This window comes from Helobdella robusta (assembly GCF_000326865.2).
Source record: "Helobdella robusta unplaced genomic scaffold HELROscaffold_7, whole genome shotgun sequence".
NCBI lineage: Eukaryota > Metazoa > Annelida > Clitellata > Rhynchobdellida > Glossiphoniidae > Helobdella > Helobdella robusta.
The window spans coordinates 4,481,830-4,501,016 of NW_008705398.1; the positions used below are offsets into that span (position 1 = coordinate 4,481,830).

Here is a 19,187-nt window from a genome sequence, read left to right on the forward strand (position 1 = left end):
GAAAGTGTTATTTCAAACACGACGACAAGTCTAGTATTTTCTCTCTTACTAATTGCCAACCCTTTAATTTAACAATACAATGAGAAAGAGTTAATTAAAAAGGAGCGCTCAAATAAATATGACCGGAAAAAAGAAAAGTAAAGTTAATTCACAATAGTGATGACTCATCTCATATAGAAGTAGAAAAGTTGACAATAAGTAATGGCAACCTACTGTCCACAACTAACGCCAAGAAAACCATCGACAAACACAAATCAAATCAAAAAACACCTGGTTTGACAATCACCCAAGGAGCAAATATACTTGGAAAAACTCCGGTAAGAAATATGATTGATTAAATTACAATAAATAGACGATTTCTAAATGCTGTTTTACAATGCAGAAGTTATCATGGAGCTGATTGTGGCAGAAATCATAACCCAGTTGTTTGTAAAATCAGGATAAAGTTAAAAAAAATCAAAAGATAAGTGGCCCCAAAACGTTTGAATTTTGTCAGTCTGTCACAAAATGATGAGATCAAAGATCAAGTATAACGTTGAAGTACGGAATCGTTTTAAGTTATTGACGGAAGACGTAAATAAATCTAAATATAAAATATTTAGCGATGCCCTCACAAAATCAGCAAAAAAGTTATACCTGTGAAAGAGCAAAAAAGAGGTCATAAATGGATACAGATGACATCGTATCTCTGATCGGCGAACGAATGAAAGTGAAAGGTTGCAATCCTGATAGTTACAAAAAGCTGGACAAAACAATAAAAAAGTGCTTAGAGGCAAAGGAGAAATGATTAAATGACAAGTGCGAAATCATTGAAAAGACCAAAAACAGTAATTCAAATGCAATGTATAAAAACGTCAAAGAAATCACTGGATAAAGAGCTGGTACCGTTTCTGGATGCATAAAAGCCAAATCCGGTGAAGTAATCTTAGAGAGAAAAAAAAGTACTTGAAAGATGGACTGAATACATTAACAATCTTTTCGATGATATCCGTGGTGAAAGGCGTGAAAAAGACGTAGAAGGACATAAGATACTTAGATCTGAAGTTCGTGCCTCTCATTCCAAATTGAAATAAAATAAAGCGCCAGGTCCAGACGTTGAAAGAATTAAATGTCTCGATGAATTTGGCATTAAAAAAGTGACAGAAATTTTGAATGAGATTTATAACAGCGACAAAGTCAATATTTATTACATAGCGATAGCTTACAAAACCTAATGCAACTGAATGTAAACTACATCGAACAATCAGCTTGATGAGTCATCTAACAAAACTTTTCTTGAGAATTCTGATGATGGGAGCACGAAGCAAAATCAGATCTGAAATATCAAATGTTCAATGTAGTTTCGTTGAGGATTTTGGCACAAGAAACGCTATCTTTATGCTACGAATAAGTGAACAAGCGATTGAAATAGGGTTTATATGTTTTGTCGATTACTCCAAAGCTTTTGATAGCGTGAAACACGTGTGGAGCTTATGGAAATATTAGAAAATTTAGACATTGATTGAAAAGACACGAGAGTTAAAGTTTTTTGGTCACATCGTGCGGAAGAAAAGAATGGAAAATCTAACAACTACTGGAAAGATTGCAGGGAAAAGAGATCGCGATCAATAACGAATAATATTCGTGAAGTCCTTGTGTCACTTGTTGAATATCACCACATTTCAACTTCTCAAAAGTGTTAAAAATCGGGTTTTGTGGAGGTCGATGGTCCTGAAAGGATAAAGCACGAGAAAGAAGATGATGATGCGCAATGATTTCCATTACTTTCACATCTCTTTCATTAACATTTCAATGAGCTTGACCGACTTTACTAAAATATCATGGAGTAAATGTTTTAATAAAATTTCTTTTAAAGAAAGTTGGTTGCCATAATTAATCTGCTGATTATATGAACGCTATGTTACCTTGACAACAAGCGTTATTAGAAAATGGATCCAGTCCGTGTTATGGCAAAAGAGGAAGAGGCAATGAAATATTTAGAACAGCATCGTATTATGGATTTATTTCAATATCTAATGAGTCAGTTGACTTTTTACAAACCCGGTAAGAAAACTAAACATACGTCAATCGAAATGATGTTGAGCATCGCGCGTTTCGATTCACTCCTTAAACTCTACGTACGGGCTTACCGTACCTGTACCGACATTGATGCTCGATATCGGTACTGGATTATTTACAAAACCGAAACACCAAAGATTCCGATGTACCGTTAATTTACCGATTATTGTTATTGTATACCGGTAAATTACCGATGTGCCGTTTAAACAACCTATTTGTTGATAAATTATTCATATATATATTGATTTAAATTAATTTATAATAGAATTAATATATGGCGATCTGCCTATGAATTATTTACTTTGTATATTTATTTTCAAAATATTTCACAATAACATAAATTTGTAATAAAGACAACTTTGTTTGTTAAACAATGTCTAACCTTGTTTACAAAATATATCCATGTAGGCCTTTTTTAATCATGTTTTATAAAAATATTTGTTTGTAATAGATTTATGGACAGTGATGTGTTTGACTCAAGCTCATATTTTTTAGTGATTATCAGTAAATGGAGAATTTGCCTAAATATGATGATATTTTAAAATCACAACTCTTATGGGTGTTTGTAAATTCTGATACGCATGAACTTACCGATGCCGATGCTTCGGTAAACACAGATGTATCAATATTGGCATCGGTTTTATTTCTTTAAGTAGCGATATCAATGCATCGGTACTGAATTTTTAAGCTATCGATCGACACTAGTTTCTGAGCTGGTCCTATCTAAAATTAGTAAAATTAATTATTGTAACTCTATTTTCGGCTTCTTGATTCTACTTTATAATCCTATACCATCTTGGTTGTTCAATATATATATATATATATATATATATATATATATATATATATATATGATTTGTCATTATATTATATGTATATATATATATATATATATATATATATATATGTGTGTGTGTGTATGTGTGTGTGTGAATATAAATTATATTTGTATTTTTGTATTGAGAGGCTCAGGCTCACACTCTTTCATAAACTCTAAATTGTAATTCATTCAAAGATCACCCCAAAGAATTTATTATTGATAAAGTTAAACAACTGAATGAATTAAAGAATGGAAAAAATCAAGAGAGCTACATTGGTTTTCTGGATCATGATAATGTGGCAGCAATAAGCAGAGCATTGGACACGATGCAAACCGGGGTTATCAAAAAAGAACAATATGAAAAAAGTATAATTGATTTTCACAATTTTTTTTCCATATGAAGTGCGATGACGCACTTTCGAAATCATTTTTAAGAAGTCTGCTCAAATGTTTTAAAGATTAATGGAGTAATGTTATTGTTAATCTAAGCTTGGACTGATATTAATAAAAATGTAAATTATTAAAAGTCGAAAGTGGCTGTAAAACGTATAATTGACATTTCTCATAAATGAATATTTTTTAGCCTAATTACAATCTGGATAAGAATTATTTAAAACTGAGTTTAGATTTAAGCAAAAATGTATTCAATTGGTAGCATTACTAACGGTGGCGGATCTAGACAAACTTTGACGGGGTGGGCAAGATCTGTGGCAGTGTCGACAAAATTAGGATGGCGGCTTTTTTATATATAAAATGGTGCTTTTTCTGTGCGAAAACTAAATTTTACTGTCTTTTAATACAAATACTGCTCCCCTAGATCCGCCACTGATTACAAAACAAGTCACAAAAGTGATACCAATTGAAGTTCACCTTCGATTTCAAACCGAATCATTAAAACTATTCCATAGTTATCTGTGTTTACATTAATTTTTATTCACAACTATTTTTTAATCTTGCCATAACTGCAGCATTAGATATATTGGGTCTCAAAACATTTTTCTGCAAGGATTTTGAGAATATGGAAAGTATTGCAACTGATGTGTTCATAAAAGAATTGTAAGTCATTTAATATTTGTATTTTATGTTGATAGTACTATATTTTTAAAAATATTGTAACATTCTGCACAAGATAAAAATTTTTCAACAGCCGTTACACCATTGCGCGGCCCAAAACAAAAATGATATTTGTAATTATTACAATAATTTGGTATATTTGGAGTGCATTGACAAACACGTTACATTCAATGTAAAATTTTGCTGTTAAACTTTAACTTTCGCATAATTTAGCGGCTTGAAACACTTTTGGTTTGAATTAATACACTAAGTTTAACGAATATTTATAAAAATCATTATTCAGGGAGAAAGGCATACGAAAATACGAATTAAGCTTGGTTGCACAGACCTAAATGCATCATCAAAGGTATATAAAAACAACTTTAACCACGATTTAATAACTGAAAAGACTGTAAATCATAACGATAGTTAAACTATGTACAACAACAATAACAATGATAAAATAATTAATTGTCATACACGAGTTATCGATTGCAAGGATTTTTTAAATAGAAATTATGTATAATTTTTAATAAAAAGTTTTTCATATTTCGAGTTCTTTACAAGCAATATGAAAGATATGACACTTTTCACAAACTTGAATCTGAAAAAATGTTGCTAATTTAGCAAATTTAAGCCAATTTAAAAATAAAATGTAACATACTTCCCACACTGCAGCACATTTAAAAGTGACCAATCGTGTGGCACGGCGTGTAATTTGACACTGGATTCATCATTAAGGTCCCTTTCTTCGAAATATACCTAGCAACAAAATAAACCCAAATAAATGCAACAAAAATAACTAATTATAGTTGAAAAAAATGTCAACTTGTAGCTTGCTAGGAAGATATAACTTTTGTTCATCCCAACTTGGTGGGTCGCAACATGGTCCAAACATGGCTTCCAGGTGCTCTTCAAACCTTTAAGCCATTTTTACTCATTAATTTATCAATGCAAAAACTCAAACAACTTATTAAAAAATGTTACACAGAACGATAAAATGATAATTAAATGTAAGTTACTTGGAGTGTTCATGGAAAGACATGATGAAATCAGACTGGTTATATTCGGGGTAGAGAAACATAACAGGGAAAAGAAGTTCAACTTCATGCGATATGCCCGCACACGTGCTATTTTCATCCTTTTCTACCATTTCGATGCATGATCCATTGTGTGACTGTTTAATTACATCCAGCCAGTCATCATCATTCTTTGTTTCTACAAGAATCGATTTATCTTTCCTTGATTCTTTGTATAAAATAATACCTTTTCGCTGAAAGTATTGTATATTTTTACGTTGTATTGCAGACCTACAATCTAATAATTATATAAAAATATCGAAACTATCAATATCTAAATACCTGGAGGGTTCTTATAATTTTCAATTGTTTGCTTTTCAGCTGAGCATCAACTTTATTTTGTTTTCTTTTGTTTCTTTCTAACTCTTTCTTCAATAAAAAAATATGATGCATCATATTCAAGACAGCAGCAGTCTATAGTGTCTATAAAAAAATTAAAACCAACAATTTTCTGTTCAGATTTCAGTTTGCAAGCTTGTACTTTTGCCTCAGTAGGAAACAACTTGTGAAAGAAACAAGGAAAAAAAACTTGATGAGTTAAACTAGAAAATAGATAGGAAAATATAATTCAACCATGAGTGCCTTGCCTGACCAATCCACAACCTCTTTGTACTTTTCTAACTTCATCAAACAGTCAACAGCTAGAACAATCAAGAATGTTGTAAAATGTTGTCATGAAAAAATTTGATAAAATAAAGAAAAAAACCTCTGATCCAAGCTTTTTTGTGATCGTTGGTAATTTTTAGTGCAGACATACAGTCATTTAAAGAAGATCTATAGTTGCCTGAGATTTTCATGGAAAATTTATTTTAAGAGAAATGTTCTTTTACGAACACAATAATTCAAAATACCAATGTGAAAGTTAGCAGCAGCCCTGTTGGTGTACAAGACAGTGATCAGCTTGCTGTCCGTTGGATGACAGTTAAGACCAGCTGTGTAGTTGTCTATAGCCCATCTATACTTTTTACGTTCAAAATTTTTATTGCCATCATCTTTGTAACTCGTGGCGTTATCTATTGTATTTCATTTTAAATTGGTTTAATTAAAAAATTAAAATATAGTAATAATAAAAATAATATGCTACTGGTTGATATTATGCCTAATAATTAGGTCTGCGAGTTAGCTCATTCGAAAGAGGTGCCATGTCTCGTGCAGTTACGCGATGGCCTGGTTCGAATACTGTCGGTCCAAAACTCGAAAACTATCATACACCATGCGCTTATGATGCGGTGCTTGCATAAATAACGTGGATGTACGTCGTGTGGTGTGGATGGGACGGTATTTGTGGCACGAAGGTTTAAATACAGGGATGATCTGTTCTGATCGGTTCTGCGTATGTCAGAGCTGCATAAAAAAAAAAACAAAAAAATATTGACACAATATAATATATAATACAGCAAAATTTTAATAGAACAAAATTTCACAAAAATATAGTTTATGAACTGCATGAACCTTTTGACTCGGTGAAAAAAATTTATTCTATATATATGCTATCAGTCAATCTTATAACTTGCTACTGCACTCTTTTAGAAAGATAATTGAAAAAAATGGTCTAGTTTGAAAAGATATTTGCAATATGAAGAATTAATATTTTCATTTTTCGAAAATTTTGGAGTTTCAATTTGGGTGTTGCACCAAAAAGATAATGGACGATGAACAATGCATTGATTGCTAAGATAGCTAAAAATTTAATTATGCAGTCCAAGATTGATTGCATTAAAGATGAGCTTCACTCTAAGAGTGGTCCTCGTGATCTCTGGCGATCGCTCAACAACCTCCTTCTTTCTCATCCGCCACAACACTATTCTGACGATGAGTGCCAAACATTTGTCAACTCTTTCGCAAATCATTTCATATCAAAAATTAATACATACATCAGTCAATCAAAGACAATATTGAAACAAACACAGACCACATTCAACAAATATATTCAACGCCATTCCTTCTGTTTAAATTCCAGAGGTATTAAAACTCATCTCTCCCCTTGCTAATAAGACATCTCCATTTGACGTTTTGCCTACTGTTATTCTCAAAAAATTTTCTTCACTCTTTGCTCCTGTGATCTCAAAACTTGCTAATCTTTCTTTTAGCTAAAGTGTTTCTCCTACTACTTTCAAAACTGCCAAAGTACTTCCGCTCTTAAAAAAAATCTAATCTTGATCCATCGGACCCATCAAACTTGTCTACCTTTTCTAAAATTCTCGAACGTTTGGCTTTAAACAGAATCCTTACACAGGTCACCTCTCCTTTAAATTTCCGCCTATCGTACTGGTTCCTCGACCGAAAATGTACTTCTCCATTAACATGATAATCTCACTAACATTTGTGGTAACCGGGGCTGTGCTGCTATAATATGCCTGGACGTATCTGCGGCATTTACACGATTAACCATCCTAGAAAGACTAAAAATGGAGTTTGGCATCGCCGACACAGCTTTGTCCTGGTTCAATTCTTATCTTTAAAACCGCCTCCAATTTATTAAACTTGGCACAAGTCTCTTCTGTTTTTTGTTTAGCTACTGGAGTTCCTCAGGGCTCTGTATTAGGACCAATGCTTTTTACTATTTATACCAGTCTCTTATCTGACATACTTAACAAATAAGGTTCACCCTCCCATTAATATGCTGATGACCCAAAGAATAGTATCTGAAATCTTTCACAAAAATATCTCTTCTCAACTAAATAGACTTAACTCTCGTGTCTCATCAATAAAGAACTGGCATTCACTCAATTTTCAACTAATGCCCAAAAATCTAAAATAATGTTTTTTGGCAAATTACAACAACTCACAAAATGTTCTCCACCTCCCAACATGTTAATTGCTAGATCAACCTAGGTGAAGAGTAACCTAGGTGTTACTCTTCTGCTATCATCAAAATATGCAATTACATCATATGGTCTATTCGCCACATTCGACCTTTTCTCACAGTTGAAATGGCCTCTACAGTAGCACACTGCCTTGTATTATCTCGCCTTGACTACTGCAACTCTCTGTTATATGAAACTCTGGTGGATCTAATTTCCTCTCTTCAGATCATTCGAAACAGACAGGGCAAACTTGTTTTAAAATGACCTCATTTGTCTTCGAGTTCACCATCTCTTGCTCAACCACACTGGCTGCAAATTCATCAATGCATCAAATATAAAATTGCTGTCATCACATATAATAGCTCTCGCCAATAAAGGCTTTTCATATTGCTCACCATCAATATGGAACAGTTTGCCACTCATCATCTGTCAACAATCATCAATAGAAATGTTTAAGAAGCGACTGCATCTGTTTCAATAGGCCTTTGATGGCCGTGCTGACATTTGTTTATCCAGGCACCTCTGACACTATGCATAGGGCATTGCACAAATGACATTATTATTATTAATGCAAATTGACTTAAAAAGGTATATAAAAAAACAAGTATCAATTTGGTAATTAGAAATAGCCTGTATGAAAAAAATTACCAAACATAATTTATGCATAATATTAAAAATCTTAAGAACCGTCACAAGATTGGGATTCATATTTGAGAACTTGCAAAGCTTCCATTGCAGGTGACATAGGTTTACTCTCATCAAATTCTGTCATAAAAGCTGGGTGTTGTTTCATTTCCTGATAGGTAAAAATATATTTTCCAAATAAAATTGACATAAACAGTTCGTTTACCTTTCTACACTTTGTGATAAGATAAAAAAATACAGAAGTTGTCAATGTTGTTGATATAATAGGATATAAGCAAACATCTATATAGTTTATAAAATATATATATATATACATGCACAGGTAAGTACATAAATGTATAGGTATAAGTTAGTAGTTATAGTAATATAGGACTTTGTAGTTAAAAAAGATATGTGACTTTTAAACAGCTTGTGTTACTGTGCATTTCACATAAACTTCCAAATAAGCTACCTATGTTAATACTCTGCTTATTCTACTTCTTCCATTTTTTTTAAACTAATTGCGCTAAATTAATGTGTTGATATGCGTGTTGTGTTGTATCTTTTGAAAATGAGCCATGTGTGTGTATCTTGCATGCATAGATTTATTTTATTAGGTAAATTCTATTAGACATTATTTTTTGAATATGTCTGATAGAATATTTGTGATTACTATTAAGTTAATCAATACAATACAAATCTAATCTAATAATTAAATTAATAATTTAGTAATTAATAGTCAATTTATTCAATGGTCGTCAACTCATCAATCATCAACTCCAACAATGGTAATGCCTTACCTACCATTACATCACATTGATCATTGATTATGGATTACATTATTTTTATTGTGGTTACCCGTTGTTGTTACTATGTTATGACTATATATGAAATAATGGTCTGATTTATCTTTATGATCTATCATTTAGTAGTTTAATTTTAATTATAAATAAAATAATGTGCAAAATTATCATGATATAAAAAACAATTTTTTGCTAGGGTATGAATCTAACACCCAGGGAGGGTCTCCGATTTGTATATTTTTTGCTGATTTTTTTAAATATTGAATAATATAATTTTATTTTATAATAATATAATTCTAAAATTCTAATCTACTAATAATATAATAATAATTCTACCTCAGCAATCTCGTCCACTGACTTGTTATCAAAGTTAAAACTTCTTGGACTGTTTTTAGATTCTAAAATTTTTTGCGCAATAAAACTTTCTAAATCATCTTCTAATTGTTTTGCCAAATTTTCCATTTTTCCGATGAGCTGAAAAAAATTAGGTACAGAAAAAAAAAATCTGAATCAGCCGGCAACGCTTGTTTTGTCCCGTATTATCGTGAACTGTGGTTAATAAACAAAAGATAAAAGTAACAAATTTATGAAACATGGAATAGTGAAAAACCTACCCAACGCTTAGATGGAGAGAATGCATATGCATGTACAAATTTGTTTTATCGAGTTTGAAATTTTTCGCAAACGATTGAAATTTTATAGATAACTATTAATTCAAGTTATCTCAAAAACTTCCGTAGAATAGTCATTTACCTACTTAGATTAGCAAGATCATGCAGTGTAGCCTATTTTGCTAACAAGGCTGATTTATTACTTACTTTGCTAGCATTATTTCTATGGTAAATGGTTGATACCAATGACATGATACCATTGACATGATACCATTGACATGATACCATATTGACATGATACCAATGACATGAAACCTATGACCTGAAACCAATGACAAGATACCAATGACATTTCATTTGGTTGGTTGAGAAAGGCAATTATAAAAAACAAATAAATTTAAAAGTCTCAAAGTAAAGTTAGCATCTTCTGCATTTTAAAACAATTGCAGTTATTTATTTAAAACGTCTTTAAATACTATTAATTAATTTAAGGCAAACCAAACTGTTTTCTTAAACCAGTATTTCATCTTCTGTAATTTTTTCCATTGTTAGCCATTATCAATGTCTTTTTTAACTGCAAGTAGCACAGTAAAATGCTGATACCACAATTAGAGAGGTTATAAGAGAGAAGTTTATTTAAAAAAACGTTTGCTATGATTTAGTGGTTTTATTTCTTAGAGGTTAACAATGTAAATATTACGGGTTTACGAATAATAATACAACTCATCCAAGAAATTTTACATTTCCATGATATTTTACAACATATCCAAAATATTTTATTACCACATTTTCAAAATATTTTACATTTTCAAAATATTTTACAACATTTATAATTAAACATGTTTTATCTGTCTTATTAGAAATATAACACATTGTGTTGGGAATATATGCATTTTTTCTCATTCAAACCCTTCTCTACGCCACGCCTTATCCAAGAAATCTTTCATGTGATTGTAAGAGTTTCTGCAATTATCAGGTGTGATTGCCTGGCTACATTCCAAAACACTGTTCATAAGCTCAGTTTGCATATAGATATGTTGTAAAATATTTTGGAAACTTTGTTTAAACGTCCTATTTAAACTTTAACTCCTTGCTACCTGTATCTCAATCTAGTTTCAGACCTGCTCACAGTACTGAAACTTCTTTACTCAAAATACACAATGATATCCTTCTCTCTAGTGACAATAGTAATCTTACTCTTCTTCTTGCTCTTGACTTTTCCTCGGCTTTTGATACTGTTGACCATACTATTCTCTTGAGACTGCTGCATCTTTCTTTTAATATTACTGATTCTTGTCTATCTTGGTTTTCTTCTTATCTCTGTAATCGTTTTTCTTCTGTTGCTCTCAATAATTCTACTTCTAAATCCTCTACACTTACTTTCGGGGTACATCAGGGTTCTATCCTTGGTCCTCTTCTATTTATACTCTATACTTCTGAACTACCTCGTATTACTAATAACTTTTCTTTCTCTTGTCAACTATATGCAGATGATTCTTACATTTATACTTCTTTTCCTCCATCTAATCTCAATAGTGTTTTTCATAATTTATCTCTATGTCTTTCTTCAATTATCGCTTGGTCTGACTCTATGTGTCTTAAACTTAATCCTTCTAAGTTTGAATTAATTTGTTTTAATAAATCTAAACACTCTATTACTATTCCTCCTATTATCTTACCTGATTCTAAAACTCTTGATGTCTCTCATAAGTTTCGTAGTCTAGGTTTTATCTTTGATTCTACTGTGTCTCTCTCTTCTCAGATTAATAGTGTTGCTAGAAGCTCTTACTTTCATCTACGTAGAATAAAAAAACTTTTGCCTTTTCTTGATGATCCTACTCTTCTCCTTCTTCTTACTTCGTTAGTCTTATCTAGGATTGATTATTGTAACTCACTCTACTATGGTCTTCCTGACTCTAAACTCTATCCTTTAAGTAAAGCTTTTAACTCTGCTGCTCGTCTAGTTGCTCTTGCCCCTTTCTTTTCTCATATATCTCCATATCTTGTTCTCTTGAACTGGCTACCTATAAAATATAGAATATTTTTTAAAATTTGCACGTTCATGTATAAGTCTCAATCTAAATTATTTCCTAAGTATTTATCAGATATATTAATTGAACCTAAACGCCCCGGTCTACGATCGTCTTCTTCTTCTCGCTTTTTCTTAACTCGTGTTAAACACTCTTTTGCCAAATCTGCTTTTGCTTTTTCTTGTCCTTTTCTCTGGAACTCTCTACCTACTTCTCTGACTACTTCTCCATCACTTGCAAAGTTCAGAGCGGATCTCAAGACCCATCTGTTTTCAAAATTCATTGAAGAGCGCTGTTGAACATCGCGGAAATAGCGCTTTATAAACTAATTGATTGATTGATGGATTGATTGATTGATTGATTGATTGATATCATTGAATTATATACAACGTTTCCAAAATATATATTATATATATATATATATATATATTATATAATTCCATGCGTTGTATAATATTGTGGAAAAGTTGCATAATATTCTGGAAATGTTGTAAAATTTCTTGGATAATAGCATTATTTCTCGTAAAGCCTGATTTCCCTCGCTGCTTGTCTGCAAGCCGTGGTGACAGTGGCGTCACTAGGGTTGGTGTCACCCGGTGCGGTAACTCATGGTGTCACCCCTCTCATGACACCCCATAGACATACAGCATTTTTAGCAAAATTTATAAACACGAACAAGTTAAATGTGCTCGGCCGAGGCGCTTAATAATTCGGACGTCGAATTTGAATGGTATAAACGTCGAATACAAAAATGATTTGAACGAAAAAAAATTTTATTCATAATACATTTCTGGGCGCTGGGCAGGTTAGGCTGAATTAATGATAAGAATAATTTCATGGAGGGACATAAAAACATATACAGTGATATTTTGGTGTCACCCCCTGTAAGGGTGTCACCCGGTGCGGTCCGCACCCCCGCACCCCCCTAGTGACGCCACTGCGTGGTGAGGTATAATAAATAAAAAGACGAGTGAATCTGTGGCGACGACCATCACGACGACTTTCAATGCAAATAAAAGGCAGAAATACCAAGAAGTAGCTCCGCTTTTGCACAACTGTTCCTTAAAAATTTTAAAAACCCACAAAAAAGACTACTTGAACGTTTTTAATAATGCCATAACAACAACAAGCACGTTTTTAAAATAAAATATTTTGATGAATTTCAATGATTCACATATACCTTTAAAATTATTTTGCGTTCAGTAGAATTGCAAAATTAACATAACCTAGTGAATATAGTCGTATCATACTTGTGCAAAAATTTTTAAGACAAAAAAAAGAAAATGCGACATATTAAAATGTAAAATCTTTTTTAATTAAATCGTTTTCTGTGAGTTTTCAAAACATCAAAATTATTACAGAGAAAACTTAGTCTTGACGTATTTCTGTGTTCATGCATAAGTGATTCTGAAATGTAATTAGAATATTTAAAAATAAAACAAATATACACTGTTATAAAATGTTGAAAATAAAATGTTGTCATTTACCTCGTTAACTGAAAGAAAATTTTCAAACTTCGCGACTAATGTTCTAAATGATGGTCGAAGTCTAGGGTCGTCATTCCAACAAGACGATATCACATCAAACCTGTTAAAAATTAAATAAATAGGTATGTTTTGGTTGAAACATTTAAAAAAATCAAATGTTAATGGTTATTTTATATAAAAAATTGGATTCCATTTGTAAGCAAATTTACAAAAATTGGAATTTGTATTAATCAATAAATGAATTAATGCATTTGGTTTCACGATTGATCGCCCGCGGATACGTTCGCTCTAAATACCGCTGCCCTTATTAGGAAAGTTGACCAGGTCCTCGGCAAATTACCGCTGCATATGAAAAATTACTAGATCCTCGGTAAATAAACACCGCCACCTATTTTTTTAGTTCATGGGCGGTAAATACCGCATGTTCTTGAAAACGCATGTTCTTGAACTAAGTCACTGCAGCAGCAAAGCCAGGCGTTTTTAACCATTGAGCCATCACGCCGCCCAAAACCATTAAGCCATTTGGTAGAAAAATTGACTTACCTCGTCAGAAGAATGTTGCCCGTTTAAGTTACTTATGAAACTGTTATATATAATAGGCAATAAAGAAAAGAGACAAAGACAGATTAGAAGAATTTGAGATAAAGTGTTACCGAAATTTGTTGGGAATCAGTTGGAGGCAGAAAGTAAAGAACGGAACCATCAGAAATCAACTTGGAAGACAGAAAAGCGTATATGACAAAGTCAGAGAAAGAAAATTGGAATTTTTTGGACACATTTGTAGAATGAGGAAAAACAAAATAATTAAAACGGTACTAATGAGGAAAAGAGATTGGAAGAAAAAAGTTGGTAGACCTGCAAAGATAGAAAAGGTTTTTAGGACGAAAAAAAAGAAATGTAAAAAGCATGCTCAGATGTACACCGTCGATCTCGAAGGTCCCTTGATGGACAAAGGAGGATCATTGATGATGATGTTTTATATATATACATGTTTTTCAAAACAAATTAGTGAAAATGCCCCCGTCAAAGTTGTCTAGATCCGCCACTGGTCGATAATTATTACCACTGCGTAGGTAGGGTATAAACTACTAGGGGCGTGGTAAACGCCGCGGCTTCTGTTGCGAAACATCGAATTTTTGTCAAGTTGTCTAATGTGTTTTATTTAATTTATTTACAACCATTCATTATTTGTGTAATGCTCTTAATAAACGGGAGTGCATTGGAGACATCTATTTGGAGATTGTCGTAACTTACAAAACCATAAAACTTCTAATTAACGATCTCGGAACCTCAGGTTTGATGTGAGAAAGAAGTTTTGTCAGGGGTGATAGGATTTTAATGAGTTAATCGATGTTAATAAATTTAGTAAAGTGCTTAAATTTATCTTCAAAATGTAAGAACCATATCGGTTATCGAAGTCGTGAAAATTAAATGCTTACAAACGTACAATTCGTCTGAACAGGACAAGGGTTTTTTCATTCTGTATCCTTCCTTCAGCAAGTCCATCAATTTTTCACATGATATGCCAGGGTACGGGTTAGAACCTGTGATATATATATATATATATATATATATATATATATATATATATATATATATATATATATATATATACACACACACACACATATATTATATTTTTCAAAATCACAGCATGTTCCGAGTTAGTTAGCTTCCTATTTAATTTACCGATTTTTCTAACGGTATCGATTTGAACACCGAAGATGGTATAGATGGTATAGATTGTATACCGATAAAAGCTTTTTTGTTCAATAATGCTTAAAATAAAAAAATTTTGGTTTTGAACTCAAGAAACCTGACAATGACTTACAATATATAAATAAATATAAAATTTTTTGCTGTAGTAAAAATAAAAGAAAAATTGCAATAATACCAAATATTAGAAAAGATTGGACAAAATATATGTTTTCCTCAATTCTGAACTATTTAGTAGAAATGCTGAATGGCCGAATTCATCAATTGGCCGAAGCCGAATACCAAAACTTAAAAAAGAATTTATATCCATCCAACAATTCTTTATCGAGATAATATTCAATCTCTTGTTCAAATTTAGACGTTTTAACAGCTATGACGGCAAGAATAAATTTTCTTGCTAATATTATTCAAAAATTATTGTTCTAGAATCCAAAGAATGATGGTTTTAACGGAAGTTGCACCATTCGATTATTTGTTCTTACAAATGGCCGAAGCCGAATGTCAAAATTTGGCCAAATGTTCGACCAGGTTGAACCTTCGGTGCGTCTTTGGTATTTAGGGAAAAAAGTAGCAAACCCTTCAAACTCGGCACTAATGTTCTACCTTTTCCACAAACAAAATTGCCAAAAAACTGATGTTTTTACAATTAAATATTTTTGTTACCATAATGATTCAATTAAAATATAAAAAAAATTTATGTTATTTGACCCACCCATTGTTATTATTTCCCAGAGTACGATTCCATAGGACCACCTATGCAAAAATAAGATTTTTTCAACAAATTACAATTTTTGAACGTTTTTAATTATAATTTAATTTAGAGATTAATGAATACAAAAAGCCTTATAGACTTAATTTATTCTAAACATTTCTTAATGTGCAAAGCATGTGGGAAAATGTTCTTTCAAATTTGTTGAGCTCAGACGGCAAGTGACATGCCTCGCGCTGTTCTTTCGCGATGGCCTAGTTCGAATGCTGTCTATCTGAAACTCAAAATATTATCGTACGCCATGCATGTGTGATGCGGTGCTAACAGAATTTGTATGTACGTTGTGTGGCGTGAATGGTAGAGCTTTCGTGGCACTAAAGTCTACCAGGGTATGGAATTATATGCAAGCAGTACCGAGTATGTCAGAGCTGCATAATAAAAAACCAAACAATCAGGCCACTACTAAATTTTCAAACAGTACGCACCATACTAAAATGCGTGCTAAGTATACAGTGTACGTGGTTAAACGGTGGATTTAAATATCAAATTTATCCACTAAGCTATAACATGATATCAACTTGTAAAGTAACTCTACATTTAACAAAACAAGAATGAAGGAAGAGGTGGGAGACTAACACATCACTCATTGTGGTGTACGTACGGCTGTACAATGACTCAGGGGCCATCCATCGAACGGGAAGGGGTCCCTTAATGTTGTTATACACGTTTGAATACTTGTGAAATTAATGAGAATTAATTATTTTTGACAATAAAACAAACAACCTTGCTAGTTTTGAAGTAGGCATCTCCCTCATAAACATCTCTACTCAGTCCAAAATCTGAAATTTTGGCAATTCTATTTTCCCCAACCAAAATATTTCTAGCAGCTAAATCTCTGTGGACAATATGCATTGAGTTTAAATACTGCATGCCACTTGCAATGTGAAGACAAAATTTCAATAAATCGCTTTCATTTATAAATTCCATGTTTTCCATTGATTCTTCTTCTACCAGACTGTCATGCAACAATTTGTTTTCAAACTCGTCTTCATCATCGTCCGAAAAAATGGGTTTAAAATTTGAACAAGGTGGGGTTGTGTGGATGATCAAGTCTGATTTTTCACTGTCAGTTGACATGGTTTTTTTCAAATATTTTCTTCTACTTTTCCCAGGTAAGAATTGCGTGACCTCTTCATTCAACCTTCTGTACCATCTTCCGTGTCCCGTTGAATTGTCCGGATTGTTGTCATCATCACTTGACTTGGAATAGCGCCAATTAACTCGAAATTTTCTTAGATAAGAGCCAAGTGAACCATATTTACAAAATTCGACGATAATATATAACGGAGCTAAAAAAAATGTATATAAAAAGTTTTAGAAATTGTTAGCTAGATTGACAACAGTTAATATAAATATATATAATACTTATAACATTTTTAAACATTCCAAATGTCTGAAAAAACTTTGTTATTAAAATAAGTTGCTATATCTTTAACTTACTTATGAAACTGTTATATATACATGTAACATAAGAAAATGTTATTTACGTATGAAGAATTGTTATATATAAAGAATTTGCCATAATAGCTCACCAGTGGGGCTCCTACACACGCCGATCAACCTGATGACGTTTTCGTGGTTGACTTGCTGCAACAAATTGAACTCAGACAGCAGGTCTCGGTACTCGCCTGCACTTGTGCAATCTGCAAACAAATCTCACTTACTCAGCATGCACACGAAACGTTTCATATTCGATTTTTTTTATACAAAATTTTTAAGAATCTTTGAATCGTTAGAGATATTTCAATTTTTTGACTGTTGAAAATTAACTTTTTTAATATTTGAATTTTTAAATCTAACAGTTCTGGTTTCTTTATGGTGTAAATTTAATTATAAAAAGAAATTTTGTTTATTACAATTGAACATTAGCATTAATTTTTGCAACATTCACATTTATGTTATCATTGTATACGATACGAAATCTTAAAAACTAATTAAATCATAAAAACACGAAGGTTCAGTTTTTTTGATCATATTACAGCCAGCCTCCACCGATTCAAGTTATGTTATAACATTTTCTTACCTTTCAGCATTTTAACGGCCACATCGATAATTTCAGTGTGATTTTTTGAATGTTGAACTTTCAGTTTTGCCATAACCACTTTACCAAATTCACCTTCGCCCAATAAATATTCAAATTTCAAATCGTCTTTGTTAACTTCCCATTTCATTAGCTGATGCTTGAAAATAAATTTAATGTCAATTTAATTATTTTTATGTAAACATTTATGAAATGAATCAATAATACCATTATAAAAATGTTAATAAGTATGAAAATAATTGAAAAATAAATGGACTATGCACTTCAATATCTTCGGTGAAATATACTTGATCCCAAGGTAAACTGCTACCATAGCTGACGCAACTAAAAGCACGTCTGAAACATCGCTCTTTTTGTTCTATTTGTTGGAAGTTGTCTATCGATGACTGCCTGCTTTTGAACGCCAAATGTTGCTGCTGTTGTTGCTGCTGCTGTGGTTGAGAACGTTGGGATGGTCCTTGTTTGTGATTTTGTGGGTGCTGTTGTTGGCAGGACTCACCGGACAGATAATGTGGATTTTCTACTGTTGTTCCTATTGGTCTACTTATTTCAACTAGCGAAAACATTTCTTCCACCTTTGGTGTTTCGCACTTTTGGTGCTTCTTTGGTGATAGCACTTTATTTAACAAGGAGTATTTAATTTCCAATTTCCCATATTTGTTTAAAAAATAAATTACAACGAAGCTGAATAGGAAAACCAACAAGGTTGACAGTCCTACTATGAACCAAAATATAAATTTTTGGCACTTGGGCCCACAAAATAAATTTTTGTTTACATTTTCATCTGATTGAAATGATTTAATTTCTTCATATGAAATATTTTTTTCGGAATTATTTTTTTTGTGAACGTTGGCGCTGTTGTTTTTGTAGACGTTTTTTAAGTGGTCTCGTTGCAGCGAGCACTGACAACGATCGAAGACCTGGCACCAGCATGCCCGCAGCTGGATCACTTCAACAGGTCTGCTGCTCTGGCGATTTCTTTCATTTGCCACCAAAGTTATTTTGTCTGTGAAACAATTTAAATGTTAAATGTTATATTCATGTATGAAGCCAATCATTAAACCTTTCCAAAGGGTTAATAATGAATCTTAGCCTGTAAGCAGCTCTGTGTTTGACAGAGCTGCGTTATAATCAATATATTTTTTCCATAATATTCATAAAAAATGATTGCTGTTTCAAAAGTTACTTCAAAAATCATAGTGTTTCATCCAAAATTTGTAAACGTATTCATCATAACATCTCTTACCCAACAATGTAACAACCTACCAAAAACATCCAATCTCCCCATT

General features: G+C 32.3%; 2 protein-coding genes across 2 annotated transcripts; both read right to left on the minus strand.

The window, feature by feature from the left end:
• Nucleotides 1-1,563: 1,563 nt before the first annotated feature.
• On the minus strand, nucleotides 1,564-9,750 carry HELRODRAFT_189633 (hypothetical protein; the record flags this gene model as incomplete). Its single annotated transcript, XM_009030989.1, has 17 exons — nucleotides 9,581-9,750; nucleotides 8,505-8,613; nucleotides 8,068-8,126; nucleotides 7,252-7,367; nucleotides 6,257-6,354; nucleotides 5,862-6,023; nucleotides 5,717-5,794; nucleotides 5,584-5,651; nucleotides 5,293-5,379; nucleotides 4,954-5,204; nucleotides 4,761-4,851; nucleotides 4,596-4,693; nucleotides 3,544-3,615; nucleotides 2,650-2,704; nucleotides 2,441-2,468; nucleotides 2,130-2,269; nucleotides 1,564-1,710 (listed from the first exon to the last, which is right to left on the minus strand). The coding sequence occupies exons 1-17, from the start codon at nucleotides 9,704-9,706 to the stop codon at nucleotides 1,564-1,566; spliced, it is 1,785 nt and encodes a 594-aa protein (XP_009029237.1). The 5' UTR covers nucleotides 9,707-9,750.
• A 3,667-nt stretch (nucleotides 9,751-13,417) lies between these two features.
• HELRODRAFT_133652 (hypothetical protein) lies at nucleotides 13,418-17,983 on the minus strand (the record flags this gene model as incomplete). Its single annotated transcript, XM_009030990.1, has 8 exons — nucleotides 13,418-13,472; nucleotides 14,820-14,916; nucleotides 15,801-15,841; nucleotides 16,434-16,504; nucleotides 16,581-16,764; nucleotides 17,008-17,146; nucleotides 17,390-17,500; nucleotides 17,881-17,983. Coding segments are annotated over 8 exons (801 nt in total), but the record flags the coding sequence as incomplete, so codon positions are not given.
• Nucleotides 17,984-19,187: the final 1,204 nt, after the last annotated feature.